The sequence below is a fragment of the Odocoileus virginianus genome, chromosome 33, assembly GCF_023699985.2.
Source record: "Odocoileus virginianus isolate 20LAN1187 ecotype Illinois chromosome 33, Ovbor_1.2, whole genome shotgun sequence".
NCBI classification, from domain to species: domain Eukaryota; kingdom Metazoa; phylum Chordata; class Mammalia; order Artiodactyla; family Cervidae; genus Odocoileus; species Odocoileus virginianus.
Genome location: NC_069706.1, coordinates 39,787,432 through 39,812,495, shown reverse-complemented (window position 1 = coordinate 39,812,495; position 25,064 = coordinate 39,787,432). Strand labels below are relative to the sequence as shown.

General features: G+C 67.7%; 1 protein-coding gene across 1 annotated transcript; it reads right to left on the bottom strand.

Annotated features, from left to right (window-relative positions):
* INTS1 (integrator complex subunit 1) lies at positions 1-23,980 on the bottom strand. The gene is made up of 47 exons (XM_070460600.1): positions 23,599-23,980; positions 22,677-22,967; positions 20,366-20,562; positions 20,136-20,273; positions 19,721-19,880; positions 19,511-19,616; positions 19,231-19,417; positions 18,999-19,144; positions 18,767-18,908; positions 18,358-18,534; positions 17,905-18,013; positions 17,214-17,334; positions 16,775-16,852; positions 16,019-16,176; positions 15,453-15,549; positions 14,864-14,955; positions 14,636-14,696; positions 13,978-14,175; positions 13,641-13,770; positions 13,258-13,437; positions 12,998-13,147; positions 12,485-12,664; positions 12,255-12,359; positions 11,250-11,417; positions 11,060-11,171; positions 10,120-10,281; positions 9,396-9,542; positions 9,168-9,266; positions 8,800-8,924; positions 8,274-8,528; positions 7,932-8,091; positions 7,591-7,731; positions 7,263-7,437; positions 7,063-7,186; positions 6,344-6,474; positions 5,799-5,886; positions 5,485-5,711; positions 5,174-5,297; positions 4,130-4,263; positions 3,635-3,827; positions 2,955-3,082; positions 2,603-2,715; positions 1,750-1,863; positions 920-990; positions 616-707; positions 391-500; positions 1-294 (listed from the first exon to the last, which is right to left on the bottom strand). Exons 1-47 carry the CDS (start codon positions 23,654-23,656, stop codon positions 179-181), a joined length of 6,570 nt encoding a protein of 2,189 aa, XP_070316701.1. The 5' UTR covers positions 23,657-23,980; the 3' UTR covers positions 1-178.
* Positions 23,981-25,064: the final 1,084 nt, after the last annotated feature.

Here is a 25,064-nt window from a genome sequence, read left to right as displayed (position 1 = left end):
TCAGGGAATTCAGCACGTTTCATTTGAACCCGCAGGATGTCAGCACCCCTTCCCCTGGCTGCACCCCCAGCAGCCGCAGGCGGGACAGCCTCTGGGGCGGGCAGCCCCCCACTGCCAGCAGGGCCTGGGTGTGGGCTCCAAGTGCCCGCGGCCCGCCTTGGTGGTTCTGAAACTCGGCTCACATCACGGCCTCCAAGTGCAGGATCCTCAGGGCCTCAGAGATCTGGGCGCTGGTGTCCATCTGGCCGTACATGCCCACCAGGAAGGCTCGGTGCAGTAACACAGCCGCGTGCTCTGTGGACAGATGAAGGCCTGTCAGCTCCGCCCCCGCACCCCGGCCGCTCTCGCTCCGGGCCAGAGGACTGAGGCCCCCAGGGGCAGCAGACGGACCTTGGCAGAGGAGGGTGTACTCGGGCAGGTTCCTCAGGGCCGTCTGCACCACCTCGAAGTCGCGGCTGCCCAGGCAGTACATGAATGTGGGCAGGAAGTCGGCTGCGATGCTGAAAAAGCCACATGTCAAGGGCAGCCTCGGCCCTCCATCCCTAACCCAAGCCAGGACAGCTGAGGCCCTGAGGCCCCCCACAGCCCCGGTCCCAGGCAGGGATGCTGGCTCACCCAGGGTTGTTCTGGATGGAGCGCAGGGCCAGGCTGAAGGCCAGGCTTCGGCAGGACTCCTCAGCCGAGCTCATGAGCCGCTGCAGGCTGGTCTGTGGGAGGACACACGTCAGAAGGCCACCTCCCGTCGGGGCTCCCTCCTCAGCAAGTGCAGCCGAGGACCCCACTCCCCCAGCCCCGCTCCGCCTTGCTGGGCTGCCTCTGTTCCAGGCTGGCCGGCGAGGCGCCCTGCCCCCGCAGGAAGGGGGGTGGGGGTGGCCGTGCCTCCCGTCCCAGCCCCCTGGGGCCCGTGGCCGCTTCTCACCGAGAAGAAGCCCAGGATCTCCGGTCTCCGCCGGGACATCTCGTCCACGTCGCTCAGGACCTCCAGCAGATCTAGGTCGGGCAGAAGGCGCGTGTGATGGAGCTGTGTACCCCCTACCCCAGCAACCTGGAGGCGGGAGGTGGAGTCCGGGGCCGGCCCACTGCCCTCTGCACACCGGCTGGGCAGGGATCCCAGATGCAGCACAGCTGCTCAGAACAAGGCACCCGAGCCTCCTGGGACCCTCCACACTGCCTCAGCGCTCGCTCAGGCGAGGGAGACCCCAGCACCTCCGGATGCCAAACACTGGGGTTCTGCTGCCTTCCCAACTCCACAGTGACGGCGTCTCTGGTCTGGGATCGACCAGGAGGTGCCCGCTCCCCCAAGACCCTCCTCCAGGTCTGCAGGGCCTGGATCTGCGTGTGCACATCCCTGGGTGTCTGTTCCTGGCCACCTCAGAGTCACGCTGCAGACTCACCGCCCTGCCCTCCCCCAGGGGCCATCCGGGCTCAGCTCCCCCGGGGGGGACCAGGGGCCACCGGCCAGCTCCTCCCTTCCTCGGTGCCCACAGGGACTCCAGAGGGTTCCCCAAGAACACCGGCCAGCAGAGCAGCCCCCACTCTGGTCTCCAGCTTCCTCCTCCAATCCCCTCTCTATGGCCCCTCCCCCACTGTGAGCAAAGACCCAGCCCTCCCAGGGGCCCTGCAGTCTCCTGGATGCCCCCCAGGAGAAGCTGCAGGGCTGCTTTGGGACCCAGGACTGCGGGGACAGAACGGGAGACCACCCCCACCACAGGGGCGCCCAGCCTGGAGGAGCCACACCCCCTAACTCACCCTCGACCGTCTGGCCCCTGGACAGCCTCTTCATGTAGGGAGCCATCTCGGCTGCGGTCAGAGGGGTGAAGATGCAGACACTGACCAAAGGCAGGGGGCCGGCTGAGCTCTCGTCTGCAGGACAGGAAGCCAGGGCCAGTCATGGGCGGGGGGCAGGATGGCCCGCCCCCGGCCGCCGAGGGCCTGTGCAGTCCAGACACACTCAACGCCGCGGCCACAGGACCCCGGCGTGGAGGGGAGGGGTGTCCCTGCTGAGCAGCATCTGGACTCACAGCAGACCCCCGAAGACGCGGCCCTGCCCAGGCGGGGCAGAGCGCCTACACGCAGCGGGCGCTCAGAGTGAGGAGCCCAGAGGCCTGCAGGGGGGCGCCTGTGAGGCGCGCGCTTCTCCCAGAGCTCTGCACTCCCCGCTGCCGCCGCGCACACAGCAGGCACTCAACAAAGGCACCGCTGTGCACAGCACCGTGCCAGACGTGTCGGTGGACGGCTGAGAGTCATACTCAGCACCGACAACTGGGCAAAACCGGGGCAGGATTGCCGTGAAGGGCCAGCATTGGAGCGGTCCCTGGTCCTCAGCCTGTTCACGAACCCACCACTCTCCGGACACGCTGCTGCAGGTGCCGGGTTGCCGCCGGGGCAGTGGGGGCTGCGGAACGGGGGCAGGAACGGAGATGCAGCCAGGCAGGGGGACAGAGGACCCGGCTGGTCCCAGAGGGCAGGTGCTGGAGGTCATGCGGGCCACGGCGCCACCTGGGGCTGCGTGCGCATCACAGAGCCGGGGCCAGTGACACCCCAGGGCCACCCAGGGCAGTCCAACCCACCCCCTGCCCAGCAGAAGTCCAGCCCCACTCACCCTCACCCTCCTCGTCCAGGACCCGGTCAGCCCCACCGTCCCTGCTGGGAAGGCTGAGACCTGCCAGGAGTGACTTAAGCATCACCAGGTCGCTGCTGTCAAGGGACAGGTCACTAGGGGGACAAAAGGCGGGCGGGACAAGGCTCTGCGTGAGGACCACACGGGGGCGGGGGGCAAGGCTGTGCCTGAGGAGCATGGGGCTGGGGGGCCCAGGGAGGAGGGAGTCCGCTCAGGACAGCCCTGGAGCAGACCCAGCGTCTGTGACCCGGGCACCACGACCCTTGGAGCTCGCAGCCCTGAGCCCCGCCACGCTGCGCCCAGACCGAGACAGCCCGGACGGGGGCGCACTCACTGGAGCACATTCAGGTGCTTCTGCAAGAAGGCGACGGCGGCCACGGGGCTGCAGCTGATGTACTTGTGCGTGAACCGCACGAACTTGCTGGCGAAGGGCACCAGGTGGCGGGAGAACTTCCGATAGTTCTGCAAAGGGCATCGTGAGGCAGCGCTCAGAGCCGGGTCTGCCCGAGACAGAGGCCGTGTCACCGGTCCCGCTCGCACCCCTCCCGGAGCCTCACAACACAGGCTGGACACCCCCAGATGCCGCCCTCTGCTGGGTCCCTAAGGCTCAGGAGTGGCCCACACCCTGCAGGGGCTCCCCAGGCTGGGGGGCAGCTGGGGGGGCCTGGCCCTGCCCCCCCCCCCCTGCGGCCCAGGGCTCTGCTCTCCTGCAGGGCTCCCTGGAGCCGCGTCTGCCCTCACCCAGCGGCCTCTGGGGACAGACTCCCAGTCCTGGTCAGGAGGACCGAGCCTGCCGGAATTGTGGAAGCAGGACAAACCGACTGGGGAGAGAATTCAGAATGGGGGGACGGGGCATGGCGGCGGGAGTGGGAAGCCGGGAGGCGGGGCGGGGCCGGGCGTGGGGTGGGGCGCGGCGTGGCGGGCCAAGCAGGCAGTGGGAGCGGGGCAGGGCCGGGAGGCGGGCGTAGGGGCGGGGCGAGGCGGGCGTAGGGGCGGGGCGGGGCGGGCACCCACCCGCAGCAGGCGTACGAAGGAGAGCAGGCAGTCCCACAGCGCCCCCTGGTGCTCGCTCTGGAACACCTGCGGCTGCAGCAGCTCCAAGACCCCCAGCACGTGCATGAAGAAGGTCAGGTGGTTCTGCTGGCGGAACTCCTGGAAGTTGAGGTGAGTGCGGCCGTGCAGGAGGGCAGCGATCATGGGCAGGTGCCTGCGGCCAAGCAAGAGCCGCCTGGTCGACAGCGTCCTCCAGTCCCTCCTCTCAGAGACCTCATCCTCTGGGACCCAGACCACCAGCAGGCCACGGATGCCCGCTCGACTGACCAGCCCAGCCCCGCCCCCCAAGCTTGGCTTGTCAGCAAGCAGCCTCCGGCCCTGACCGCCCTGAGGATGACCAGCGCGTAACCCTCGGCCACTTTCGTCCCGCAGAGCCCACTCTTGTAGGAACGCCAGGTGTGGGGCCTGCCCCTGGCTGGGGGTGGGGAGACACCAGGCCAGATGGTCAGGCGGTACCTCAGTAGCAGGAGGGGGTGGGCCACCGCCAGCTTCCGACAGGCCATGCTGGCATCAGCCACTCGGCTCTCGGCCGCCCGAGAGTCACTGGTGTCCGCCAGGAGGGTGATGAAGCGGTGGATGAGGCCATCCAGCTGAGAGGGGCAGGGAGTCAGGGCCAGGGCCCCTGCAACCTTCGCGCCCACCTGCCCACCCAGGCTCAGCCCTGAGACCCTGGCATGGTCCCTGAGGGCCCACATGGTGTCCCAGAGAAACCTGCCCCCACCACCTTCTGGGGCTTCGGAGGATCAAGCTGGCCGTAGCCGGAGCTCCTGGCCAACCTCAGCACGTGGTGTGACGTCAGCCACTCCCCACAGACAGAAGCCCTGAACTAACGCAGGTGAGAAAGACCAACCTCACAGGTAAAGCTTAACTTCAGGTGCGTGAAACACAGCACACACAAAGGGAAGGAAACACGGCTGGAGAAACGCCGCCCCCCCTCGTCCTGAGAAGCAGCGCTGGAGGCAGAGCCAACTCAGGGAAGACGGGGCGGGGGCAGGGAGACCCGCTAGACCACACGGCCCCCGCACCACCGAAAGAAGGCGAAGGCAGACACTGCACACGGAGGACCCACACTAGGCAGGCAGGGGAGGCAGGCAGCCAGGAAGGGACATGCTGTCCACACGCGCCCAGCACGGCGGCTCTGAAGCCACCACACCGAGAGCCTGCTGACATGCAGGGACAGAGCACGGGGCTGGGGCACAAGAGACATCACACACGTGCAGCCTGCAGTTGTCAACAGTCCCCATCAGGGAAGAAGGGGGACATGGGGGGATGCCCACTCTGCTCTGCTCCACACCTGGAGGACTTCTTGGAGGAGGAAGGACCCTCCAAGAGGTTAGATAGGAACGGGTGGCAGGGCAGGCTCCACCCTCAGACACTCTATCCACTCAATGAGTCCTTCTCGGCCTTTAGGTTTGAGAAAGAGCACTTCCCTACCTCCCGGTCTGGGTTCCTACTCCCAAGCAAAGGACCCAGGCGCCCCAGAGGCCCGTTGGGCCTCACCTTGCAGACGCTGCTGCCGGCGGCCCCTTGGCTATGCAGCAAGACGTCGGGCAGGGGCACGCGCAAGTCCGGCCGCTGCAGGTAGAGCTGCACTAGCAGGTCACGGCCGCACCTGCCCAGGACACTGCGGGAGAGCAGATGCGGTTACTGCGTGGCTGGGGCGCCCCCCCCCCCCCCCCACGGGGCCCTGAGCCGGGCGGGCCCTCACCTGTCGCCCCCCGCCCCCCTCCACGGGGCCCTGAGCCGGGCGGGCCCTCACCTGTCGCCCCACCGCCCCCCTCCACGGGGCCCTGAGCCGGGCGGGCCCTCACCTGTCGCCCCACTGCTGGACGCAGCCCATCAAGTGTGCCGTCACCTTCCTGACGCCCTCGTCGCCACCACGGCAGCAGCTGAGCAGCAGGGGCAGCCGTGCCTGGAGCAGCCCGCAGGCGCCCGCGTCCCCGTCCTGGCTGCGCGCTTCTGCCTCGGCCAGGATCAGCTCCACCAGCCCCACGAGCTCGGCCGGCTGCACCCGCAACACCAGCTCCTCCCGCCGTTTCTGCAGTCGGACGCCGTCAGTCAGGCAGGCGTGGGACGGCCGAGCCCGGCCACCCCGCCCTCCGGGCAGGGGACACCCCAAACCTGCCTGTGGGGTGCGCTGGTCCCTACCCTGCCAGATCCGAGGGACGTGGATGCAGGCCCAGAGGAAGTCAAGGGAGGCCGAGGGGTCAAACCTGGAGGAGGCGGGGAGGCCAGACCCAGCAGGAGGCGTGACTCCAGGGGAGGGAGGCGGAGGAGACGGGCAAGATGCCCCACCTGCTGGGACCCCAGCTGGCCGCGGAGGACGTGGGCCACCTGCCCGACCTCGTCCCAGCCTTGCCCCTACCCACCCCCTCACTCGCAGCCACGCAGCACAGACAACAGCCCTTTACTGTGACTGGAGCCCAGGGGACCGGCCACCCGGGTCAGAGAGCCGCTCCTGAGGGGCTGGGGTGGTGTTGGGCCAGATCCCCCGGGCCAGGCTTCCAGACGAGCTCTGCACCAGGCGGCTCCACACGGCACCCTGGGGCCTCGCGATGCCCGTGGTGCCAGGGAAGGAGCCGGCCTGTGGGGGTGGGGGGCTCACCCCGGGGGAGGGCCAGCGGGGCAGGGGGGCTCACCCCTGGGGGGAGGGGTGGCGGGGGGACTCACCTCTGTTCCCGGCCCCTGCCCAGCAAGAGGCGGATACACTGGTGCAGGGTGGACCAGCTGGACTGGTGTGTGAGCAGGGCCAGTAGGTAGGGGCGGAAAGATGGCACCTGGGGGCCAGGGTGGCCTTTGCCCTGGGACGGAGGAAACCTGGGTTGGCCCCTGCTGGGCTGCCCAGCTCTGACGAGTGGGGTCAGTGGATGGTGGGCGGCCTGTGGGAGGCGGCACAGGGCAGAGAGAAGCCGCCGCTTTGGGGCAGGGCCTCCCAGGCTGGTGGATCACTCCGCAGGTTAAACGTGGGCTGAACTGAACCCACTTCTCAGAAACAGGGATACGCGAGCAGCGCTGTTGGCGCAGGAGGGTGAACCACACCCTGGGATGCGCAGACCCGCCAGCATGGGGCAGGAACAGGGCGGGGCCACACAGCCCCTCCCCAGCCTCCCGGTCAGTTTCTTCATCTTCCCAGGGCCAGAGGGGCCCTGACGTGGGCTCCGGCCTCGCCCCTCCTCAGGGGAGCAAGCCTCCACTCTCCCTCCAGCACCCTGTGAGGACCTGGGCCCACAGGGACCAACTCCGCCCCTGTCGTCCCGCCTCTGTGACCAGATCTGGCAGGTCGTGGCGACTGGCTCGGCACACTGGGGACCTGTCCGGCCAATGAGACTCCAGCCTGGGGCCTGCCAGAACCGACGGGAAGAGCACGCGCCAGGCCCGGCGAGGCCCACCTTGCCCCGGGAGAAGAGAAGCCTCTGCTGAAGGTCGGGGCAGCTGCCGACCACCTCAGGGTCCAGCATCTCCAGCCAGTCGACGAGCAGCCCCGAGCAGGGCCCCAGGCGCACGGCCTCCTGGCTGCAAGGAAGGGGGAACGGTCAGACACAGCCGCCTGGGGCTGACCCCAGGCCCGGCCGCAGCTCCGCCGGCTCACCTGCAGCTGTCGGCTTCCTGCTTCCCTGGGACCAGGGGCTCCTCCTTCTCAGGCAGCAGCAGCGAGCTGACCACCGCCACGGGCCCTGAGGCTGGGACGGCGGACGCGGTGGAGAAGAGCGCGGCCAGCAGCTCCTCCAAGTGAGGTGACCTCGCCTCGATCAAACCCCGGAGGACTGCGGGGCAGAGGGGGTGCCTGTCACACTGGCCCAGGGCACGCCCAACTCCAGCACACAGCCCCGCCCCCGGGGTTCTCTTTTCCTGGGGGCGCCCGGCAGAGGGACTATGGAGCAGCAAGGGGTCTTCAATGGAGCCCGCGGCCCAGGTACCTTTGCTGATGAGCTCGGGCTCCACGTCACACTGCTCCCCAGACTTGAGGGTGGCCACGATGGCACGCACAGTGGAGCTGACCGCTTCCGGGTCCCCGCGGAACGTCAGGGCCTCCGCCAGGTGCAGAAATCCACTCCGCACTGCAGGGGAGCATGTGACCAGCTGGACTCCCGCCAGGGCCCCGGGTGTGACCCCCTCGGTTCCCACACACATTCTCCTCCCCGAGGGACCGTCCCTGGGTCCCGGCCCTGAAACTACTGGGCCGTGCCCCCTGATGCCTCTGGGCCCCCCGGGAACAGGCCCCCTGACACAGCGGCAGAGCCCGGGAGCCCTGCCTCACCGTTGCTGATCCGGCGCCGTGCCGAGCACTGGGCAGCAAACAGTCTGAGCTGGGCCTGCAGGGGCCCGGCCTCCACGGAGGGACCGTCCAGCCACTGCAGGGCCTGTGCGAGCACTTTGAGGAAAAGCGACGAGAAGCCGGTGTCCTGGGGCACACAGCGCTGGGGGGGGCAGGGCGCGGCTCAGACAGGGCCAGGGCCCTGGAACCCACCCGCCGCAGAGGTGCCGCGTGAGCGCCCTGCCCTCGGCCGGCGAGGGCCCGTGTGCAGCTCCTCCCAGTGACCCAGGGACACACGACGGGGGCGAGCACGTGGGCGAGGCGTCGCGGCCCACCCCGACCCACCTGGTACTGGCAGAGCTGGCGCATCAGGGGGCAGGTGAGGACATGGCCACGGTGCATGGCCAGGGCCAGGGCCCCGCCGTGCGGGGCGCTCAGCAGGGTGGCGAGGGCCTGCAGGAGGCGCACTGCGACGCCCGGCACCTCGGGGCTCCCCTGGCGGACATGCGCCAGCTCCCGGCCCAGGGCCTGCTGCAGCGCCAGAGCGGCAGGGCGCGCGCTGGAGCTCTGCCACCGCGGGCCCGGGCTCAGTGGGAAGATCTGCACAGAGGAGGGCGGCCGTCAGGCCAGCAGCGGGCACCCTGACCCACCACACTCTCCAGGCAGGCGTGCGGAGGGGGCTGTGGCCTGGGGACGGGGCCCAGGGCGACAGGCCCGGGAGAATGCATGTGGACCTGTGCACACACGTGCGTGTGCACGAGTGTCAGCCAGGAAACAGCACGTGTGCTCTGCAGCATCCATCACGGGGCCCAGGGAGCCCAGGCCACAGCCCGGGTGGGAGGGCAGGCGGGGGGCGGGGGGGCACCCGTACCTGCAGGAGCAAGCCAGCCAGGTCGTCCTCCGGGCCCAGCACTCGCACCTGCGTCACGGCGCGGGTCCTGCCCTGGCCCAGCGGCTGCTCCGGGCTGCTTTTGGGTTTCGGCGCCTCTGCGCTGTCTGCAGGGAGGAAGGAGCAGCGTTAGTGAGAAGCCCTCCCACCTGCTTTACGGGGACCCTGCCAACCAAAGCCAGCCGCCCACGGAGAAGCAGCTCACGGGCCCTCCTGAGAGCTCTCGCCAGGGACCCCAGCCTCGCCGGGGCTCCCGAGGCCTATGAGGTACAGAGCCCGCTAACAGGAGGGGCACGGGGCAGACGCAGCCTGGGTGGCCGTGCAGGGGACTCGGGGGGGGGTGCAGGTACCTCGCCGGGCGGGCAGGGAGGCTGTGAGCAGGGAGTGGAAAGTCTGGCCTCCGGACGCCCCGCGCTCGTGTTGGACCTCCACCAGGTGCGCCATGTAGTCTGCGGGGACACCGTGGGGTCAGGAAGAGGGCTCCTTCCCACAGCACCCACAGAGCCCCGCGCCTCCCCGGGACCGGCAAACGGGGTCTGAGGCGGCCGTCAGCTCAGAGCCCGGCCCGGGGCGCTCACTCTTGTCCATGATGTTCTGCTCCAGGGTCTGGGGGTCGTGGGCCACGGCCTGGTCCAGGTACTGCAGCAGCTTGCTCATGCTGGACACGGGGATGCCGAAGGACTGCACGAACAGCAGCAGCTGCTGCGGCTCCAGGTCCTGCAGGGCTGTGGGCGGCTCCCTCAGCGGCCAGCGGGCGGGCACAGCGCCGGAGGACAGCCCCGAGGCCAGCCGCTGGGTCCTCCGGCCCCCGCCCCACGTCACACTCGCCCAAGTGTGTCCTCTGTGCTTCCCAAACCAACTCGCCCCCAACCTGCCCACCCGCCCCAGCTGCTGGGCACCCTTCCTCCTCACTGCAGGCTGCCCAAGCCCACCCCACAGTCCAGACCACTGCCTCCCTCCCTCCTCCAGCACCCCGTTCTCTCCAAGGCATCGTAAGGCCATTAAGAGCTTGCAAACGGGGTCAGCTCCCTGAAGGATCTAGACACAAGCCGAATAACGGATGCCCCAGAACTGCCAGAGGCCCCCGAGCTGCCTTCTGTCCTCGGCAATGGCCTGCAGCGAGGCCCAGTTCCCCTTGGGCCATACCAGCATTTCCCCCGGCCATCCCTCCCCACCCCGGGCAGTACCGGCATCCCCTCCCGGCCGTCCGCCCCCAGGCAGTACCAGCGTCCCCCTCCCCAGGCCAACCTTCCCCCCCCTCCCACCCCGGGCAGTACCAGCGCCCCCTCCCCCGGGCAGTACCGGCATCCACCAGCCGTGGGACCTCTGAGCGGATCATACGCAGCTTTAGCCAGTCAGGCAGCAGCAGCGCCTCCTCCGACGTGTCCACCAGGAATGCCGTGGGCAGTGGCTTCTTCTCCGGGAACCAGATGTCCAGCAGCGCCTGGAACTCGCTGTCACCAGCTTCAAGAGAGACAGCGGGGTCAGCACTGGGGCCGCTCCAGGACCTCACGCTGAAGGCTCAGGCCAGCATGTCCCCAGCTTACAGGGGGAGCCAAGGCTGCTGAGAAACAGGGAGGGGGGGAGTCTACCAAGACCGAGCACAATCAGCACCAGAGGCTTCAAGGGGTGGGCTTATCTAATCCTCACAACCGCCGTGTTCTCCCCTCTCAGTCAAGGAAACCCAAGTGCAGGGAGCCGGCCAGGCCCCCCAGGAGCCCAGGTGAGGCCGGGGCCGGCATGGGCCACCATGGGCTCCAGGGGCTTGGCCGAACCAGCTCCTTCCCACCCTTGTCTCCACAAAGCCCTGGGCAGCCAACAGGCCAGACCAGCATAAGGCCACCTCCCTGAACATAAGACGCAGAGTCACCCACACCATCAGCCTCACAGGAGGGACGGAGAGGCTGCCAGGTTGGGAGGTTTCAGGCGGCCAGAGGATCGGCCAGCTCTGGACACAGCCCCTGGCCGACACGTCAAGGGCCACGCCCAGGCCTGTGGAGGGGACTGGAGACTCGGTGCTCTGGGCCCCTCGGCCCCTCGGGCAGCTGTGTGGACATCTTCACCTCCAGAAACCCGGCAGGAGGAGGAGTAGGCCCAGGTGTCCAGCAACACCCACGTGCATCTCAGGACAACGGGACAGCGCCTGGACCTCAGGGGTCCCGCCAGGGAGAGGTGCACGTGCTCCCCAGGAGGGGCATCTGCCTCCATGGGAGACCCGGCCACCCCCCCGCAGCCTGCTCACCACGGGGCGGGCCCAGAGTCAGGAGGATGACCATGGCGTGGACCACGAGGATGTGCATGGTGGCCGTCTCCCCGCTGCTCCAGCGCAGGAAGACCTGGTCCTGTGACTCTGACTGCAGGAGAAGCAGGGGCTGAGCGGCAGAGGCGGGGCACGGGGCTGGGCGGGGCCTGGTGGGGCACCGCCCCCTTACCCAGCTGTAGACCTCCTCGCCTTCCTTGCTCTTGCGCATGCGCTGCACGTAGCGGGAGAAGATGGACAGCAGGGCGGCCAGCACCGCGTCGGACTCGGCGCTGCAGGAGCGCTTAGAGAAGAGGTGGGACATGATGGTGGAGCGCTCCACGATGAGCCGGGCCACGTCCTGGGGGACCGGGCGGTAGGGGGCGGGGTCAGCGGCTCGGGCTCTCCTCCCATCGCCGGACCAACGGCCCATCCCCGTCCAAGGCCACGTGACGCCGCACCCCATTCGGCACAGACACCCCGACGCCGGCCAGCACGCCGGAGCCAGAGGAGGCCCCACGTGCAGCCCCCTCAGACACACGGGCTGCGAACTGGAGAGGGCCGGCCCCGCGGGGAGGAGGGAGTGAAAGGAACACAGGCGTCTCAGGACCCACAGGGAAAAGCCGCCTGCCCATAGTCAGACACGCGTCTACTTGCAACCGGCAGCAGTGACGCAGGGCAGGCTGGCCCCTAGACCAGCCTCAGAAGGGTGAGGCCGCCGGCCCCTCGGCAAGAACCTAAGGTTGGACAGAATCCCCACTATCCACCAACCTCGGTCCTGGGCCATTCCCTCCACTCACTCCCTCTATAGGGACCTGGGGCCTTCAGGACCCCCGGGCTGCCAGCCGACAAACTCACAGAAGAGCAAGGTCAGGAGAAAGACAGTCACGAAAGAGCAGGCCACGGGAGAACACAGGCCCGTGCCCAGCTCACAGGGCCCCGCAGGAGCAGGATGCGTGGACCTGGCCGCTCTGCCTCCCAGGCTGGCCAAACCCCACCTCTCTGACCCAGAGCCACAGAGATAAGCAGCCCTGGGTGACCACAGACACGGGGGCCTCCTGCCCTCAACTCCTGCTCTGGACAGAAGGTCCCTGCCGAGGCAGCTTGGTACTTGGGGCCCAGAGCTAAGGCGTGGCCCTGCCACCTGCCGGCTCTTGACCAGGCTGGGTCACAAGCTCCCCCATCCCCGTCCCCTCACCAGGGCCAGGTCGCTGTGCTGGCCCTGCTCCTCCACGGGCGTGTGCTGGGACAGATAGACCAGGTAGGCGCTGATGGTCTGCGGGTCGGTCTCCATGTGGATGGCCTGCGTAGGGGGCCGTGTGAGCAGGTGCCGGCAGCGGGGATGGCCCCGCCCCTCGCGCCCGCCCCCGCCCCGCCCCGCCCCATCGTGCCCGCCCCCGCCCATCGGTGCCTCGCCCCCGCCCGCACCTGCTGTAGCGCCAGCGCAGTGGTGCTCCTCACGCTCTCGAAGAGCGGCAGCCGGGGCAGGTCCCGCAGCAGCCACTGGTAGCCCTGCAGCGCGTCCGCGTCGCCCGAGTCCTCCTCCAGGGGCGGCTCCTTCTCCTCCCCGTCCCTCAGGCTGCCCTCCGAGAGCACCAGGGACAGGCCCTGCAAGTGGACACGCGGGCTCTGGGGCTGCCGACTCCCTCCAGCCCAGTAGAGACGCCGCGCGCTCAGAGCTTCCACGACGGAGGGCCGGCTGCCTGGGAGTCCGGCACCAGCGCCTCGGGGAGGCAGCAGAACGGACATGGGGCTGCCCCTGGGGCACTTCGGGCCATCCCCAGGGCGGGAAGGGCCCAGCAGGAAAGGACCCAGTGTCTATACGCTACTACCGTGCCCTTTCCCTTGATGGTCTCTTACGTTGAAGCCCCGGTGAGAAAAACGGTTGTTTTAACAAAAAAGACAATCGTGCCAGGGGAGCAGAGGGCCCGGCCCCCTCACCTTCATGGCCAGCACCCGGGCGGCCACCTGCGAGGAGCCCAGCCGTCGCAGGAAGTAGTCCAACACCTCACACGTGGTCTGCTCGTCGGCCTTGGGGCCCAGCAGCAGGTCCTGCAGGCGGCCCAGCAGCTGCTTCTGTTTCTGCTGCCTCTGTGGGGATGATGTTAGGGGTCAGGAGAAGGGGTCGGGGTGGGCGTGTGGTCACCCAAGTGGGGGGCGGGGGGTCAGGGCGGGCGTGTGGGCCCCGGGCGGGCACGGACCTGCCGCTTCCTAGCCTTCTGCTCCTTGCTCTCGCCCTCCTCCTCCTCCCCGCCTGAGGCGGGCTCGTCGGCGGCATCATGCAGCAGGAACTCGCAGAGGCACTGGACGGGCAGCACGTCCAAGGAGCCCTCGCTGGACTGCACCAGGTCAGCCAGCCAGGGCATGGACTGCGAGGAAGCCTGGGCGGGCGGCAGTCACATGGCTCTTCCTAGTCAGTCCCGCCGCCGCCCTCCCCCCCGCAACGGCCCGCCACCTGCGGGGACTCCGGAGGCAGCTCTCTGCACCCTGGAGCCATCGCTGAGGGGCCCGGTCTCTGGGTGTGCCCTCCAGCCCACGGTCTCACCTAATGCCAGGGCCCCCCTGCAGCCTCGGGGGCACTCACCTGCCTCTGGATGATGTTGAGGAGGAAGTCGGGGTTCCGGCTACGACACAGCAGGTGCCCAAGGCGCAGGGACTGGTTGAGGCCTTTCACCTGGTCCAGGATGTGAGGGGGAGGCCTCCGAGGCGGCCCTCTGAGAGCGCCAGGCGACACACACGTGTCAGAGCCGCAAGTGCAGTGCCCCGCCCAGCTGAGAGTGGGGGGGCGCCTGCCTCCCACCTGCAGCCAGCTGCCCTCCTCCTGCAGGGCCCGCGACTCCTCCCCTCCCAGCCTGGCCTCCCATTCGTCCCCGCCCCCGCCCGGCTGCCCCCCAGGCCCAGCCACCCCACCCCTCACACACTGGGGCTCGAGGCTGGTGAGCTGGGACAGCAGCAGGCTGCTGCTCTCGGTGATGGTCTGTCGGGTGGAGGCCGCGGCCAGGTGCCCCTCAAACGCCAGGATCTCCTGCTTCTCCCGCTGCGAGACCTGCAGCTCCCGGCTGATCATCTCGGCACGGCTCTCCTCGTCCGTCAGGGTGCAGGGCGGGTACGAGTAGTTGCTGGGACCAGGGAACAGGAGCGTGTCGCCGTGCCGCCCCCAGGTGGCGCTCAAGAGTAGGGGTCAGCGCCCACGGCGACGCCCCCACCCAGGCCCGGCTGGAGCCGGCAGACTGTGGAAGGTGTCTGGGCACCATTGGCAACACGGCCACAGTCAGACCCCAGTGAAGGAGCGGGTGGCCCTCAGACAGCCGGCCACCCTCCTTCCACATGACCGCATGCTGGTGCCTCCAAAACTGGCCAACAGGTGTCAGGGCCCCAGACCCCAGAGTGGCATGTGTGTGGGAGGGCCATGGGAGACCCCGGACACAGGGCCAGGTGGTCCGGCACAGGCACCCAGGCCGACTCCCACTTTAGAGACACAGGCGCCCTCCGGGGGCCCGACTGCCAGGATCCCCGGCACACGTTCTGAACGTGACCAAGCCCCCACGTCCTGGCCCCGCGTGGCGGCGAGCGACTCACTTGGTCATCGCCATCTCCATGAGCATCTTCAGCGTGGGGTACTCTTCCCAGGCGGCCAGGCCTAGGGGGCAAGGTGACAGGTGGTGGCGGGACCCTGGCCCAAGCCCCAGCCACGCCCCCACCCCACTCACCACCTGGCCCCCAGCCAGACCTGACAGGACGACCAGGAGAGGCGAGGCCCACACAGGCTCAGGGGGTGGGGCCGGGGCGGGGCAGACAGACGCTCACCAATGTTCTCCGGGTTGAACGCAGCGACAACCAGCAGGAGGGGCCACGCCTTCCAGTAGAGAGTGGAGATGGCGAGGTTCGGAGGCTGGTACCTGGAACCAAGGTGTCCATAGCTCAGCCTCAGCACCCGAGGTCCGAGAGGCGGACAGGTCCAGACCAGGGCCCCAACAGCCCGACATCCTATGAAGGGCCACCCGGACACCGCATCTCAGCCGTAAAACGTCTAGAAACGTCTAAGCTACAGGATTTGTGGTGTCTGACAGCTGTTGTGTGTCTGAGGGGAAGGGGATGGGAGCACCACCTGGTGGGAACAGGCTCCTTGGAGGGACAACGCTCTCAGTTTACACAGACCACGGCTGCGGAACCCTGCGGGTGTGCTGAAACCACGCTATCACAACTGCAAGCGAACGATGCACACGGCAAGTGAAAACTGCACCGCGATCAGGTGCTGGGAAACAGTGTGAACGCACTGCCGTCTAGGAGCCAGACATGGTTTCCTAGTTCACACACAGGAACTAAGCATCGAGGCAACACGGGCCAGGGAGAGAACAGGCAGCAGGCAGGGGGGCCCGGGGGCCCGGGGCCTCACCCTGGCGGGAGCTGGATGTTCTCAGGGTGGTGGTAGGTGCACAGGTTCAGGACGGCGTCGATCAGCTGCACTCGCTCCACCTTCAGCACTTCCACGTCTGAAACGCAGGAGCCACACGCGGGTCCCTCGGCGGACGTCCTGCCCGGACTCGGGCCGTGGCCGTCCGAGCGCGAGGACACGGGGGTGGGGCGGGGACGATACAGGCATGGGATGTGCTGCCAAGGAGCCCTGGGGCGCCGGGACGCATCTGCACCGCTGGCGCTCTAGAGGGTGCAGCACGGCCGGGCTCGGGGACGGGCAAGGCTGCGCCGACACCTGTGGGTGCAGTGGATGCCCCAGGGAGGGCAGGGGGATGGGGAGCCCCCCACGCTGCAAGCCGGCCCAGGCCCACCAGCAGCGAGACCCGTGCTCTAGACGGAGGGCCGCTCTGCGTCAGGCGCCCCCACGACCCTTCAGAGAGGCGAGGGACAGACGCTCCTGCCAGGTTAAACTGTGCAGAGAACACGCGAGTCCAGGTGAGGCCCTGGAGGTCACGGGGAGGGGAGCCGGTGGCGGGAGGCCCTCACCGTCGGCCTGCACGGCCGCAGCCCGCTTCACCAAGTGGTCGGCCAGCTCCATGGCATCGGCAGGGCCCAGCGGGAGCTCCCGTGAGAGCCCGATGACCAGGATGCGCATCAGCGTGTCCTCCAGGATGGGCACCTCTGAGCAGAGGCGGAGGAAGAAGCTGCGGGCAGAGTGGGCAGTGGCAGGCTCGTGAGAGCCCCCCAGGCCTGCAGGGCCCACCTGCCCCCGGGGCAGGGGAAGCACCAGCTCGTCTCGTCTGGGCAGAGGGAGCACCGCCCACCCTCCCCGTGGTCTCTTGTGCCTCATGCCCATGTGGACCGGGCCCCGCAGCCCCAAGGAGGACCGTGAGTGGGAGCCCGGCCTCAGGGTCTCACAGGCCAGCCTCGCCCCCAAGCCATGCCCCCAGACAGCGGCGGGGCTCGGGCGGATGTGAGGGGAGCACACTGACCCCGTGGTGGGGCCCAAAGTGGCAACAGAGGGGAGCGAGCTGTCAGAAGCTCAGGGAGGGGGACCCGGCTCGGGGACTGGAGGGGCAGACAGAGGACACGTGTGTGCGTGCCTGGACGCGACGGGAGGGGGTGGGGACGGGGACGTCTCGGGCCCCTGCGCAGCCAAGCACCCGGGGGGGCGCAGGGGACTGCAGAGCACCTGGCGGAAGGGCGGCACAGGTGTGGGCACAGGGACGGTGACCCCCAAGACCGCCCGAGGCCTGCCTGGCCTGGGTGCCCGGCCCCGCCCCCACCAGGTGGCCTGCTCACTTGCGGTCACTCTCGGGCGGCCAGTTGTCCCATTTGTAGTAGGTCTCAGGCTGCTCCGTGAAGAGAACCTTATGGAGGCTGCAGGGCGGCAGGGCCATCAGGGAGGGGTCCTGGGCCCCGCCACCTCATCAGTCCCCACGGGCGGGGAAGCCTGTGTGCAGAGGGATGACCCTCCTCCCGGCTCTGCAGTGAGGCCTGGGGAGGCTGGCAGGCGATGGGCCCCTCCCACAGGGCGCTCCCCACTCCAGACAGGACCCCGCCTTCCTGAGGCCCTGCCGGAAGCTCGGACACCACAAGGTGTTGGCTGCTGCCCACTGGCCCCTCTGGTCTCTGAGAGGCTGGCGCCAGCTCGTGACCTCTCACCCGGGGAGGGGCCCTGTCACTCGTCACCGTGAGCTGGGAGCGCAGCTGGCCGGGAGCAGGGCAGAGCTGGTCGTACCAGTGCACATAGTCCTTGGGGGCGAGCTTGCTAATGGAGGGCACGACGGTGTGCAGCCACCACACGGCGTCCCGCTGGATCGCGGCGATCTGGGTCTGGAAGGAGCGCAGCGCCTCGAGATCTAGGGAGGAGGAGATGCTCACGGCGCCTGCACGGCGGCCAGCGGTGGGTTCACGGCCAGGCGCACAGAGAAGGCCTGGTGGGCGGCACCAGCATCCTGAGAACTCCGCAGCGGGGCGGGGCTGAGGCGCTGGAGCCAGGCTCAGCTAGCACCTGACCTGACGGTCCTCCAGGGCTGAGGACACCTCAGGGAAATGAAACCCTGAAATCCCAAGTGTCCTTCCAGTCAGTCGCTTAAAGGGCCTTACAACCAACCCTTTCCAGGGTCAGTAATGACCCAGAGCAGGCTGACCCAGACACCGCTGCCCTGCCCCCAACCCTAGCCCCAGCCCAAAGACCCCAGGACCCGCACAAGCAGACCGGCAGAGACGACCCCGGGCTGGGCGCTGTTGCGCTCCGCCTGGACAGAGTGGGAACCAGCAGTTTCAGAAGCTTCTGGGACTCCAGGGCAAGTTGCCTCCCGCCCCACCCCCCCAGGCCCACACTCAGAGCAGAGCCCCCTTCTCCTACCCCAGGCCGCCTCCCCACCAGGAGAGCCCCCGCAGCAGGCAGCCCACCCCCAGCTCCTCACTCTTCTTCTCTCCTTTGTCCCAGGCGACGCCAGCCTCCTTCACCTGGGCGGTGATGCCAAGCATCATGGACACGGCCAGCACGTCCGTGACGTGCACCACGAAGCGCTCCTGCCGGACAGCTCAGCTCAGCTCAGCTCAGCGGGCCCACGTCCCTGTCTCCCCCCACCCCCACAGGGCCAGCCAGACGGCAGGAGGCTGGGGACCCAGAACCGGCCACAGCAAGGCCAGGTCGGGCCACAGCTGGAGGTTCAGCCCTCAGAGCTACCCTCCGGAGAACAGGACCCCCACGGGCTGTCTGCTGACTCGCTTACGTGGCACTTGAGATCCGCCACCCTCGGCCCCAGGTCCTATTCTCCAGAGGCCCTTCCCACCTCCTCCACCTCCTCAAATCTACCCTGAGCAGACTTCCCCGCCCTGGGGGCGCCGGCAGCCTGCGGCGGGGTTCTGCACACCTTGAACTCCATGTCCAGGTACTGCGGCTCCTTGCGCTCCTGCATGAGCCCGAGGCAGAAGGCCTGGAAGTTAATCTCGTGCTTGGTCTGCTTGATGATCTCACGCAACAAAGCCCGGGAGGCCCGCAGGTAGTCGTCCTTGTTGGTCAGTAGGTCCTGGAACACCATGGCCAGGAACTGGGGAGAGAGAGCGGGGAGCTGCCGGCCGCCTGCCCCAGGTCACGCGGCCCTCGCAGCTCTCATCCTCGGGACAACAGGAGGCCGCCCAGGGACCCAGGGACCCACAGGCCCCAGGACAGGCCCCGACGGCTGCTGCTGCACGGCCAGGCCCGGCCCCTGGCCCCTGGCAGGGCCTCCTCACACACGCTCTCCTCCCGTGGGGGCTGGGGCGGGGGTCCCAGGGCCCCACCTTGGGTGCCAGCTCGGAGCTGTGCTGGAGCACGGTGTACAGGATCTGCATGTTGTTGGGGTTCCGCGCGTTGGAGAGCTCGTTGAAGATCACGAACTTGATCGTGGTGCCCAGGTTGTCCTTGTGCGCGTTCAGCAGCTCCCTGGGCACGGCCAGGCAGAGGGAGCTGGAGCGGCTGCCGCCCCGCCCGGCGGCCGCGCCCCCATGCCCCGCGCCCCCGCCCCCCGCGCACCTGATGCAGAGCATGTAGTGGTTCAGCAGGACCTTGGGCTTGAGGCGGATCTTGATCAGGTGGGAGATGACATCCATGTCCTCGGCGCCGTGCGTGCTGCAGTTCATGCACACGGACATGAGCAGGTCCTGGGCGGGCCGCGTCAGCTGCGGGTGGCGGGGCAGGGAGACGCGTCAGCCCCACGGCCCCGGGCGCCGGGAGGCCCCTCCTGCACGTGCTCGCGAGCCCTCACCTTGGGGTTCTGCAGCCACATCTCCAGCTTCTGCACCGTCATCAGCCGCACCTCCTTGTAGCCGCAGGTGGAGGTGAGCAGCCGCAGGAGGTTCCGCGAGACGCTGTCGATGGGCTGCCGGCGGTTGAGCTGGTCGCGCAGCATGTCCAAGACGTACTCCTCCACGCTCTCCGCCAGCTCCTCGTACCTAGGCCAGAGGGGGGACAGCAGCGGGCAGGAAGGCAGACGGGCGGGGGGCTCTCCCGGGGCCGTGCGGGCGGGGGGCGCATGGCACACCTACCTGGGCATGAGCTGGCCCTCCTGCTCAGGGCTGAGCTTCTCCTCGGCGATCAGGAGCTCCGTCTGGCTGTCCTCCTCTTCCGTGAGGGACGGGTGTGGGCTGCTCCCTGCAGAAGGAGCACCTCGTGGACACCGGCTCCCCTGGCACCACATGCCTGGGCCCCTCCCACGGGGAACCCCAGCCCAGCTGCGGGGTGGGGGGGGGCCTCACCAGCACTGAGGTCCCCTCCGCCACGCCCCGCCTCCCCCTGCAGGAGCACACCCTTGGGGGGCATCTTGGTGTTGAAAGCCGTCTGGATGTTGTCCACAAAGGTCCTGCAGTGCGGGCTGTCCACCCAGATTCGCTCCCCTAGGGAGTCTTCAATGTACACCTGCAAGGACAGAGCCAGAACCTCAGCCTGCCCTCCACTGCATCCCCCTGCACATGGGCAGCAGCAAGCTGGGAGCCTCCCCGACCTCCCGCTGCCCCTTCACAGCCAGCAGCTCGGGAGAGGAGATGCTCTGGGTTGTCACATGCAGCCCTCGGGGCTCAGATGCCTTTAACCCCCTGGTGGTACAGTGGTCCACCCACCCCGATCGCAGCCCTCTGCCTTCACCAGAGTGATCGCCTGGGAGAGGCCGCTCACCTTAACGAAGATCTCGGGCCAGTTCTCGTCCTCCTCATATGCGGCCATGAGGAGGTTGCAGGCCAGCACAGACACCAGGCTGTTGCCCTTGGCCTTGAAGTTGATGGAGGCGTCCCGCCGCAGGAGGCTGCACAGGGCCTGCGGGAGACGGTGCGGTGGCAGGGAGGCCCAGCTGGCTCCACCCGCCCCTCCCCGCTTCCTGACACAGAGGAGGGGACGGTGGCCCTCACCTCGATGACGCCCTCCGTGGCGAAGATGTTGGGCTTCATCTTGGCCAGGTACATGAGACTGAGGTACAGGACGCTGTCCGGCTTGGCCCGCGTCACCTTCAGCTGCCTCACGGCCCCGCACAGCACGCCCTCCAGCCGGTCATCATTGCCCTCCAGCTCGGCCGCCTCAATCTCGTCCAACAGCACCGTCGGTGGGACTGGACAGGGGGACGGCTGGTCAGCCCCAAGCGAGACCGCCCCGCGGGGCCCCCAGGCCAGGGGCTTCCTGGGGTGTCCTCCAAAGAGCTGTCCGAGGGCCTGGGCCGAAGCCGCAGGGAGGGGGGACAGCCGGGCAGCACAGGGCAGGGGCCACCCGCCCCCAGGAGTGAGCAGGCCCAGGAGGCGCCACGTGGGAGCCCATCGGGCGCGGCCAGAGCCCTCCCGCTGCACCCACGTGGCTACTCTAGGGCGACCTGGCCTAGGAACGTCTCTTTTTCTACAAATTGGCCCTTTTATCTAAGCTTCCGAGCGAACCGGCAGGGTGCCACCTGTGGCCTCCTCCTCCACCGCGGCCGCTCCTGCGTGGTCTCCTCAGGTCTGCCCCTCCGAGGCTGCTCCCCGTGTCTCTGCGAGAGCCCGCTGGGGGCTCCGACTCTCCCCCCGCGCAGCTGCCCTCTGCTGTTTCCCTCCTGCTACCTACTCAGGCGTCCTGGCCCCCACCTTCCTTCTCTGACGGGACTGGAGGCCCCCCTTCCCACCCCCCACCTCTGGGGGTCCCCCAGGGCCAGGTTCGGCTCCACCCACGTCTGCTCTGTACCTCACTTGCCATTACTCGGACCCATCTGTTCTCTCACTTCCACTGTGATTTCTTCTCTGAACCAAGGAGTTTTTTAGGACTGTGTTTTTAGATACCCAAGTGATGGCAATGCGACGGATTTCTGACTCAAATGCATGGAGGACAGAGGTTGACCGACATTCCCCGAGTGCTTTCCACGTGCCAGGGAGAAAGACAAACAGGCAGGACAGAGGGGTGGAGCTCGGAAGGTCCTGGCTGTGGAGACACTCCAAGTGCCAGACGCCATGAAGTAGCTGAACTCAGCCTCTTCTGTTTTGCTAAATGTGTTTCATTTGTAATAGGCCTTTCATAACCATACTCCACGTAACCTTCAAATGCACCTTAGCTGGGACTTGTGTGATGATAAAACCAACGCATGGCCAGTGAGGAGAGAGCTGTGGCCTGAGTCGGGACTCGGCCCCTCAAGTGCTCCCAGCGCTGACCCGGCCCAGCCACTGGGGGGGGGGGGGGGGTTTGGCGCTGAGCCGGGGCTCCAAGGGGGCCACCCCCTAGCGCAGCCCCGGCTGTTCCCCAAGCACAGGTCCCTCCACCGGCACGAAGGCCTCCACGCCACGGCTTCCCTCCTAGCCCCGCGCTGCCAGTCAAATCCCAGCCAGCCTCTCGGGCTCGATCTCCCGCCACAGACCCCGATGGGCCTCCTCCCACCCCGTGCTGCCACGTGAGCACCTGCACACTTTAACACCTGGGACTGGAGTGATGTTAAACAGACGCGATCTACAGAAAAACAGGGGAATGTCACGTGCAGAACTAACAGCTTCTGTGTAAACAGCGGGCTTGTGGATAAGCTTTATACCTGTCTCCAATGCTATCATGATACCTCATCAGCTAAGAGATAAAAAGCAAGCAGGTAAACTCTGTGTTGTTAGGAATTGGGAAGAGGTTTGAGGCAGCACAAACCACCCAATCCTGGGTGGACAGAGTCCTCACGAGACACACAGCCCCCAAGGACAGCACCTGTCTGTCTGCACTGCCCTGGACTCCCGCGCTCAGAGAAGACTGTCACAGAGGCGGCCTCGGAAAATACACCAGACCAGCAAGCAAACAAGAGAGTGAGTCCGTTCCCCGAGGACAGGAGCAGGCAGCCCTCCAGGAGGGCATCAGGCTCATGCCGGCTCCAGCCCTGGAGCTGGGCCGACAGAAATCCGTACAAGGCTTTCCAATGCCAGAGGCCCCTGCATGGCTGTCTGCTCCCCAGAGAGGGCCACGGAGGCGCGCACACAGCAGCAGCCCCTTCGGGCCCCGGATCGACGCGGGCCACCCTGCTCTGAGTGACATAAGCACCTCATGTCACTGGCAGTCTGAAGCAGAGGTATGAAGGCGGCCCTAGGAGACATGCTCTAAAAAACAAACTCACAGCTGACTCCTGTTCTCCATTCTCCAAAGAGCCTACACTGCTAATAAGCCTGGAAGGAGCCTTTCTGAACCCCGGTGCACGGACGACGCAGGGGCTGGGGGACGTCCAGAGGCCATCTTTACCTTCAATCGGGACCACGGACGGCTCTTTAATCGAGGGAGAGATGGCACGCTTCTCTGCAACTGCAGCCTCAGCCAGGCGTCCCAGGGCACTCAGTGGGGGCGTGGAGGAGAGTTTGGGGCGCTTGGTGAGCCCGGGCAGGGCTGAGGCACCCGCCAACGCAGCCGCAGCATCGCGCTTCCGCTCCGAGGGCAGGCCGGAAGGGGCAGGCTTCAGCAGGGTAGAGGCTGTTTTCGACTCAGTGGTCTGACCCTTTGAGCCCAGAGCAATGAAGTCTCCTGGTGGAGGGTGACCTGCAGAGGAACACGCACCTTCACACAGCAGCTAGGTGGAAAGGGTGTCGGAGAAGAACTCCAACCTCCCACGATTTCCATGGGGATTCAACTACGGTCAGGGGAGGCGAAAAAACGACACCCAGCAAGTCCACAGCAGTGCTGGGACCAGAGAGTGAGCAACAGCGACCAGTCACACTGGCGCTGACTGCAGACCAGGCCGTTTCCAGCTGATTGGCATCCGTTCCCATCATCCTCAACAAGTTTCTGAAACAAGCATCATTAACCTCACTTTACAGGTTGAGTACCACCAGGCACAGAGAAGTTAAGTAAAGCGCCCGAGGCCACTCAGCTAGGAGGGGCGAAGCGCGGGTTGGCGGCCAGTCTGGCTCCAGCCTGCTGTCAGCCCCTGCGTTTGTGCCGCCCCCTCCGCCCCCCAGGGATGCTGTCCATGGCCTCGGACGCGCAGACCAACGAGACGGCCTGGGTCGAGGAGGCGGTGGCTGCGGTCCCAACCCCCCGCCCCGGGACTCCCAGGGCCGCCGGGACCAAGGGCTGCTGTCTGAGACCCCATTCCTGGGAACCGCGTTCGGCTCGGAGAAACAAAGCCGCGACCCGAAGGCGCAGCGCCGCGTGCCGCGAGGGCGCGCACCCGAAGGCTTGGCCGCAGCGCTGGGCCTGCGGACAGCGGTGGGCTTAGCCCGGTTCATCCTGCCCCCGGGCCCTCGCCGCTCCGCGCTGCCGACGCCGCACTAGGGGGAAGACCGACGCTAGTCAGCAGTCCGCCGCTCGCCCATTCATTCCAATCTGGGACTGGGGCCCGGGGCGAACGCTCCGCCCCGCCGCAGGGAGCAACGCCTGAAGCGGCCGCGCGACCCCGCCTTTCCGCCTCGGATCCGGGAAGCTCTATCTCTCCGGCAGAGGCGGCCCAGTCACTTCTAGTGAGATGTACAGGTGCCCATCGCAGCGGCGCCCTGGCACTGCCGCGGCCGCCCCGGAACCAGAAGTCGTCCTCCGAGCCTGACTTCCGGAACACCTGGAAGCAAAACAGCGAGGGGGCGGGGCAGGAGGGATTAGACGAGCGCGCCCGCGATGCCTGCAGCGCCCCCTTGCGGCGGGAGGCCGGTGCAGCCTCCTCGGTGAGGCGGGTTCTGTCACTCGCTCCGGCAGGTGCGGCTGCCCTTAGTGAGTGTCAAGCCCAAGGACACGCCGCTCGGAACGGGGGCCTCGGCCTTTTCCCGTACGTGCTGGGCCTTCAGCGACCTCTCCCACCTGTGGGCCGAAGGGCAGGTGGCGGGGTCCCCTGGGGCGTCTAGGAGGGAGCCGGGCGGCCGGGAGTGGGCGAAGCCGGCACCGGGCAGGGCCTCGGGGTGCCCGCCTGCGCAGCGGGGCCCGCTCGGTGCTGAGGACGTGGGAGCCAGCCACGCGCCGAGGGAGGGTCCACGTCAGACGCTCAGCCTCCTCTTCCTGCGGGTCTCCACGCCGTCCCCACCTCCTAACCAGGGACGAGGACCGGGTGGACAGCCAGGCTCCACCCGGCCACTTGCAGTGGGCGGACCCCCTTGAAGGCAGAGCAGAGGGTCCCCGCGCGAAGGACGAGGTGACCGTGGGAAGGACGCGGGAGCCACTCACCGACCGAGCGCGTCGGAAAGGCGGCATTGCTGACAAAGGAAACCGGACGTGGGCCGGAGCTGAGAAACGGATTTTATTCAGTAACTGCTGCAGTGGGGGCAGCGCTGAGTTTTGAAAGGCGCAGAGTGGGTGGGCTCAGGTGAAAACCTGCGGATGGTGGTCAGTGTAGACGCACCGGATCAGTTGCCAGCGGCTCTCAGAGTCCGGGGTCTGCCCTCCGAGCCCCGGACGGGCCTTCCGAGGATGGTGGTTGGAGAAAGGGTGATCCTGGAGAGGCTCCTGCAGGGGAAGGGGTCCCGGAGGGCGGGTGCTGGCTGCACAGTCAGTCCTCTTGGCAGCCCTGACGTTGCCTGACAGGAACACACACGGAGGCGGGCGTCCTGGGACGTGGCGTCAGCTAGAAGCCCTGCTGGTCTCGGTCAGGTCTCTGAGTGAGAGTGTTTGTGCAGAGGTGGTTTCTTGTTTGTTTTTTAAAATTAAGTTTGT